The sequence below is a fragment of the Porites lutea genome, chromosome 6 (assembly GCF_958299795.1).
Source record: "Porites lutea chromosome 6, jaPorLute2.1, whole genome shotgun sequence".
In the NCBI taxonomy this organism is placed as follows: domain Eukaryota; kingdom Metazoa; phylum Cnidaria; class Anthozoa; order Scleractinia; family Poritidae; genus Porites; species Porites lutea.
In genome coordinates, this window is record NC_133206.1 from 2302077 (window position 1) to 2309916 (window position 7840).

Here is a 7840-nt window from a genome sequence, read left to right on the forward strand (position 1 = left end):
TTTTACCACTTACATATTGAAGAAAAGCCATAAACAGCACACTTGAGCCGCCATATTGGATGTTTTCGAGAATTTCCGAAGTCGGCCCGAATCGGAAACTCGTTCCTAGTACTCCTCGGCTGCTCTTTGGACGGTATGATTTAGGCGCAACCAAGACTCAAGACCAACAAAAACATGATATAGAATTCCCACAAAACCGGCTGGTTTGATCAGGATCACAACTTATGATAGTTCAGAACAGCTGAATGTTTTCAATTTGTGAAATTTACTGAGAATATGGGACTGCTGACCATTTAGTGTTTTGAAAACGTTGACCGGCAGTCGAGCTGAAAAAAGTTCTAAGTGTCACAAAACACGGTTTCGTCTCCTGAGCCCAACGCAAACCAAACACTTGGCTTGTCTTAATCGACATATGATAATTTAGATTAGCTAGAATCTTTCCATTTTGTGAAATTTACTGAGAATAGAGGACTGCCGGCCATTTAGTGTTTTGAAAACCTTGACCGGTTACCGGCCATATAGCCACAGCGCTTAATATTTGAAATGATTAATTAAACTGCTGAAAATCAAGAACAATGACTTTTTTCAATGAGACGGCGTTACTATTCTGGTGTCACGCACTGTGAAAACTTGGAAGTTCAAATTGCTGTATTTTCGAAATGAATCATGCTTCGGGGCTGGAAACTTGTACAAACATTTATTTTCTATTTATCCTCAACCTAGTGTAAATAAGAATTCGTAAAACCTCGCTTTTTGGCTTTGCAATCTGATGACGTCACTGTGAAAACCATCATTTGTGTGCTAGACAGCCGTTTTCATTGTCGTCACGCAACGTTGCGTGACAACTCTTGTAGGCTAAAGTGGAGGTGGTAAGTAGTGGAAGTGGTAGTAGTTACTGAGCCACGAAGAAGAGTGCATTTATATAGAGCTAATCACTATAACAGGAATGCAGTGCTGTGTTTACATTGCTTATAGTTGTTAAATTCTGAAGTTTTTATTTTTTTCAATATTCACATTGTAAACTAGTATGCCAAATGCTCTTAGGCATCATGTGGGCAAATAAACTATGCATCTATCCATCTATGGCAATCATGCCCACAGGCGGCCCAAGCTCATTACATGAACGCGGACGTGACTCTTGCTTGCGAGCGGCGTTGTGTTGCAAACGGTTATTTACAAAGGCTTGTAGGGGATGTAAACGGTTTTTCTTAAAAGAGAGAAAAATGTTACGTTTTTAAATAAAATCGACGTACCTTATTGCCTTGTTGTATTCTTTCATAACTTATAAGTTTTTAATGGCTTTTATCTCGTTTTCAGTTCTTTACTTTCGTCTACAATGGATAATGTATATCAACTCGGCCTCAGGTCTCAGACCATAGTTGGTGGATGTCATTTCTTGTTCTGGCTATTCTCCTGGCCATTTGTGATTGGTTTCCTGAAGGATTACCACGACAAAGACAGGCTGACATTTAACTGTATCCTCAAACCTAACGACTTCACTAGACAACGTTGTTATGACAACTACACTTCTGCTGTGAGTCCAGGTTTAACTCCATTGGATTTTGCTGGTATGAACTATGGTGCGCTAGGATTTCTCTGGTTGTTTTTTATGCTTATGGGTGCCATGACTTTACGACGGATTAACAGAGAGCGAAGTGAACAAGGGAAAACAAACCAGTGGAAAAAGTTCATGAGAAGATTCGTTTATCACGTTTGCGCTCAGCTTGTTGTTCTCAGTGTCATGATGGGGCTGTTCTGTGCTTACCAGACCATACACCTTCCTTCAGAGTACAAATGCTATCAGACAAACATGACGCTCACTTCATTCAACCAAAGGCCAGTTAATATGACATGCAATGACTTACGATACAAAGAGAAATCAAAACTAAACATTGCTATTATTGTCATTATGACAATTTCTATTGTATTCTGTTTATTCACCCTTATTCACTTAGGAGTAACAAGACGAACAGGACTGCTATTGCCAGAACATCTACTTGGAGATATTTTTGAAAGGGAAGATGGAAATGCGGAAAGGGTTACTTTCAGAGGTGAGGACATTTATATAAGTTGGAAAATTGATAATGAACCAGTTTCAGCGATCGAACTTTAATTCGATATTTGCAAAGAAAGACGTAAATGAGTTATACATCATCAGTTTATTTCTGAAGTTTTGTAGGTACGACGTAGGGGGATTAGCTTGGTTTTTATGAATTGAATATCAAATATGGATACAATTGTTTTCTTTTTAATAAACCACTAAAGCGATTAACCTGTGTACGGCAGCCCCCTCCCCTCAAACAAAATAGGTGAGGGGCGGCTGTACACAGGCTATAAGGCGATCAAACCTCGTATGCAGTTTGGTTGATATTGTGAAAAAAATCTATAAAAAGGTGTCCTACAGGATTTTTTCTGTTAACTCTTTGACTTGTAAACGTACAAATTTATACGCAAGGACCCTCACGTTATTGTGGCTATCCATCACGAGAAAAAAGGACAAGGGGCTGGGTTTCATCTACGCTCGTCGGCTCGTCGACTACTTGAGTTCTTCTCACAACTTGGAGCCCATTTTGAACTCGAGGATATTTATTTGTAAGAAGCGCTGAATACCAGACTGTACACTGTGTGTACTTGTTTAAGTAAGTAATGCTCTCCCTTGGCTTTTTCATACTAGATCATACGCAGATTAGATCACATATCCAGAAAATTCTAACCCATCTTTTTAGGACCATGTAGCCCTGGTTGAATCACGAGGAAGGGAACTTTGTTCTTCCGTCTGAAAAATGGCCACCTTGTCTAGGAGGAATCTAGATATATAAACTAACACAAAGGCCTCGTGTTCTTTTGGTTCCTAGGCCGGGGGTCGTTCTTTCATCGATTACATGTACCTAGTCCATATTGGGACTTAATTTCGCGCGCGTTTTTTCGCGATTGTAAAAACGAATTTAGGACCCCCGAATTCAAATCCTCGCGAAATTCTATACCCAAGTAGGAAATTCACTGAAAAGAAAATTGATCGACATGTAATAACAAAACATATACAGGATAAATACACAATCTGGTTTTAGTGGTTCAGTTTTTCAGTTATGACATAACGTTAAAACACTTAAAAGTTACTTTTTACTAAGTAAAATGTATGCGTTTTGCTGAGTCTAATTTATCTAGAAGTTTAAACAAGTTCAGAGTCATTTCGAAAAATAAAATGAAGTTGAGAACGCTTAAATCGAGAAATTTAATGCCCTTTTTTCAGAGTTGAAGTCGCGAAAATAAAACACCACGAATTACTGTTTCGCCAAAATTGCAAAATTAAGTACCCGCGAAAGTAAAGTGCCAATAATGTGCTTCATCGTTTTCCAATATGGTGCCGGAAGATTTCCAATTCGTTTTATAGTATGGTGGCTGTTTAATTTAGTTAGCTTGCTGCATTTTTTATGTTCTTCTCAGCAGTGAATAGCTACTCATTGGCATTGAAAGCGTCAGTCATGGAACAAACGGAATTTGCATGAGAACGGACGACATATTCACTAATGTTCTTATACAACATGGACGAAAGACCGTTGAATATGACGAGAATACTGGAAGAAGGGATCGCTTAACTCGCTACGGTCAAGTAAGCGGCAGACGAATCGAGCAATGTAGTGAAATATTTATTCGCTTTACAAACGATGATGGTAATCCCAAATCTATTCTTGTCACTGGAAAAGCGGGGATTGGGAAAACTCTTTTTTGCCAAAAGCTGTTTCGAGACTGGGCTGATAATCGATTATTTCAGACACAAACGAATCTGCAATTGCCCGATTTTAAGTTTGCGTATTTGTTAACATTCAGGAACTTGAATTTACTTGGTGACGAGGAATTGACTGTGAAAGAAATTTTAGAGCGCTGTTCCTTTTTGGACGACCAATGCCTACGCAGCAATATGGATACGTTTCCTTTGGAATATATCCTCGATCATTCCGAGGAGGTCTTGATTATTATTGACGGTTTTGACGAGTATTTTAATCAAGGACAAGATTATATTGCCGGTGACTACCATGAAGAATATCCGAATTGCTCTGAACGGAAAATGAAGATAGCCGCACTTTGTGCCAAACGAATGGGAAAGAAAATCTTAAAACAGGCAACTATCATGATCACGTCAATATCTGATGAATCTGACAAGCTGAGTAGAATTGAATTTGATCGAATTGCAGAAGTTACAGGATTTTCTGAACAACAGGTGACAGAATATATCGAAAGGTATTTCCGACGAAACGAAAGCTTTAAAAGAACTGTACTCGAACACATCACAAAGAACGAGAATCTTGTCAGTTTTGCTGACATTCCTGTACTTTGCGCCCTTATGTGTTCTTACTTTGAGTACATTCTTAAGAAATCAGAAAGGTTAAAAGATCTCCCTGTTTCAGTAAGTGACCTGTACAATGAGGTGCTAAATATTTTTGAGAGAAATCACATCGAAAAGAGAATTCCCAACTTCAAGGAAAGCACTCTGGATATACTGTCAAAGTTTGCGGCTGATTTGCTTTTAAAGCGGAAGTATCTTTTCGAGGAAGAAGAAATGTTGAGGTTCACTTCAAAAGAAGTCGTTGAAAATCTAAGAATGAGCGGCCTTCTACATTGTGGTCCTCCTTTTAATGCGTCGTTGTCAAAAACAAGAAAATACTTTTGTTTTAGTCACCTAACTCTTCATGAGTATCTAGCTGCTTGTTGGTTTGTCAAAGAAAAGAAGATTCCCTCGTTTGGAACTGTGTCCACAATGGTTATTCAGTTCATAGCGGGTATTCTGTCAAAGAGTAACGATAGCGTCCTCATGGATGAATTGATGAAGAATCTTTCACTCCAGTTCAATAGAGAGTATCTCCTAAAAGCAAAGTGCCTCAATGAGTATCAAAACAAAGAGTATGCTAAAAATTACTACCATCAGTTAGGCGCTGCTCGTCATGAAAACCTAGAGTTGTCTGACATGAATGATGTGGACACTTTTGCCTTATTATTTTTGATGGACGTCTTTAGTTCACTGAATGAAGAGAAAACTACTCACCCGAACCAAACGTTATCTGAACAACCATCCATCTGTGTAAAGAGTCTTACTATCTGTGAATCATCGCTGACCCTTTCTGGAGTCAAACGGGTTTGCCATTTTTTACGGTCAAATGTCTGTGCCGTCGCTAAACTAAGACTACAGTCTAGTGGTTTGAGCGACGAGTGCGTTCAGTGTATTTGCAGGTTAGTGTCTACTAGTCTATTCCACCAACGTTTGTTTTGTAATCTGGGCAGTGTAGCTAGTCTGAGTGAAACTCTAAAACAATCGACCTGTCAACTAACCACACTAGATCTGAAGAGAAATCAGATCACCGATGCTGGTGTTGCTAGTCTTAGTGAAGCACTAAAACAATCGACCTGTCAACTGACCACACTGGATCTGAGTAATAATCATATTACCGATGCTGGTGTTGCTAGTCTGAGTGAAGCACTAAAACAATCGACCTGTCAACTAACCACACTGTATCTGTACAGCGATCAGATCACCGATGCTGGTGTTGCTAGTCTGAGTGAAGCTCTAAAACAATCGACCTGTCAACTAACCACACTGTATCTGGACAGCAATCAGATCACCGATGCTGGTGTTGCTGATCTTAGTGAAGCACTAAAACAATCGACCTGTCAACTAACCGCACTGAACCTGAGTTATAATCAGATCACCGATGCTGGTGTTGCTAGTCTGAGTGAAGCACTAAAACAATCGACCTGTCAACTAACCACACTGTATCTGTACAGCAATCAGATCACCGATGCTGGTGTTGCTAGTCTGAGTGAAGCTCTAAAACAATCGACCTGTCAACTAACCACACTGTATCTGGACAGCAATCAGATCACCGATGCTGGTGTTGCTAGTCTTAGTGAATCACTAAAACAATCGACCTGTCAACTAACAGACCTGGGTCTGAGTATTAATCAGATCACCGATGCTGGTGTTGCTAGTCTTAGTGAAGCGCTAAAACAATCGACCTGTCAACTAACAGACCTGGGTCTGAGTGATAATCAGATTACCGATGCTGGTGTTGCTAGTCTTAGTGAAACACTAAAACAATCGACCTGTCAACTAACCGCACTGAGGCTGAGTGATAATCATATCACCGATGCTGGTGTTGCTAGTCTGAGTGAAACACTAAAACAATCGATCTGTCAACTGACCACACTGGATCTGAGTTATATGCAGATCACCGATGCTGGTTTTGCTAGTCTTAGTGAAGCACTAAAACAATCGGCCTGTCAACTAACCGAACTGGGTCTTAACTCTAATCAGATCACCAATGCTGGTGTTGCTAGTCTTAGTGAAGCACTAAAACAATCAACCTGTCAACTAACCATACTGTTTCTTAACTCTAATCAGATCACCGATACTGGTGTTGCTAGTCTAAGTGAAGCACTAAAACAATCAACCTGTCAACTAACCCAACTGTATCTTAACTCTAATCAGATCACCGATACTGGTGTTGCTAGTCTAAGTGAAGCACTAAAACAGTCGACCTGTAAACTTACTGAACTAGGTCTGGCATGCAATCAGATCACCGATGCCGGTGCTGCCAGTCTGGGTGAAGCGATAAAACAGTCAACGAGTCAACTAACCACGCTACATCTGACATCTAATAAGATCACCTATTCGGTTGCTGCTAGTTTGTGTGGAATGTTAAAACGATTAACCTTTTAAATAACGTTTCCCAACCTTATTGTCACTCTGTGATATGAGTGATAGGCACAGTCTCGCCAAGTGGAGAACTGGGACCGAGCGTTCGGGGTTTGGAGTGTAAAGCACAACAGAGCGAAGTTAGTCTGGCTGCGTTTGTACTCCCGTGGGAAGTTCGTGCTGAAAGCAAGCAACTGGTCTAGAAGTATTAAGAAGACCTCAAATAACAACAAAAATCTTGTTGCCAGTTTTGTAATCCGCACCGACACTTTTCGGGCGGGGGGGTGTGGTTAAAAACTTAGCCTAACAGACTATGCATGAAAGCGAGGTTGGGGAATAAAATGTCTTAAAACTTTACAAACTGTGGATATAATGACACCAAAATAACAGGAGATGTAAAACTCGATGTTGTCAGTTTTTTTCCATAGCCAATGGGACACTCCACCAGTCACGTGACGAAGCGAGCATTAAGGACCGGTCAAAAATTTTGCAAACCAGCACATTTCTGTGTTACTTTGGTTACGTGATTAGACACGTAATATCCCAGAGAATACCTGATTCAGTCATAAGTGAGTGAGCGTTGCCTAAGGCCAAAACTGACGTCATTGAGGTTCATATTTCCTCTCATTTTAGCTTCGTTTTATCCACAGTTGATAGCGTTATAATGCGTTTGTTGCTCAGCCTCGCTTTCATGATAGCTTTGTGACGTGAGTAGAGGCAGCGTTCCACTGGCTTAAGCAAACACTCACAACATTGCGTTTTATATCCCCGTTATTTTGGTTTTGGTTTATTCAGTTAAAAGAACTATGAGAAGCTTTATTTTGCAGCCTTGTTTTCATGTTAGATTTGTCACGTGACTAGTGTCGTATCCCATAGGCTTAGGCTAACACTGGAAACATTGAGTTGTATGTCTCCTGTTATTTTGGTTTCGTATTATCCACAGTTAATAAAGGTATAAGAAGTTTTATTTCTCAGTCTCGTTTTCATGCTAGCTTCGTCATGTGACTGGTGGAGTGTCCCATTGGCTATGGAAAAAAACTAACAACATCGAGTTTTACATCTCCTGTTATTTTGGTGTAATTTTATCCACAGTTTGTAAAGTTTTAAGACATTTTATTCCCCAACCTAGTTTCGTGCATAGTCTGTTAGGCT

General features: G+C 39.9%; 1 protein-coding gene across 2 annotated transcripts; it reads left to right on the plus strand.

Moving 5' to 3' along the window:
* Positions 1 to 1431: 1431 nt before the first annotated feature.
* LOC140941131 (NACHT, LRR and PYD domains-containing protein 3-like) lies at positions 1432 to 7041 on the plus strand. 2 transcript variants are annotated; one of them, XM_073390099.1, is made up of 2 exons: positions 1432 to 2051; positions 3445 to 7041. In XM_073390099.1, exon 2 carries the CDS (start codon positions 3503 to 3505, stop codon positions 6710 to 6712), a length of 3210 nt encoding a protein of 1069 aa, XP_073246200.1. In that variant the 5' UTR covers positions 1432 to 2051; positions 3445 to 3502; the 3' UTR covers positions 6713 to 7041. The 2 variants fall into 2 exon arrangements, with proteins under 2 accessions (XP_073246200.1, XP_073246202.1); XM_073390101.1 differs by having other exon boundaries at positions 3448 to 7041.
* The last annotated feature ends 799 nt before the right edge of the window (positions 7042 to 7840 follow it).

Bases quoted from the DNA above. Each gene is read 5' to 3' on its own strand.
- LOC140941131 (XM_073390099.1), top strand. From the start codon at position 3,503: ATGAGAACGGACGACATATTCACTAATGTTCTTATACAACATGGACGA.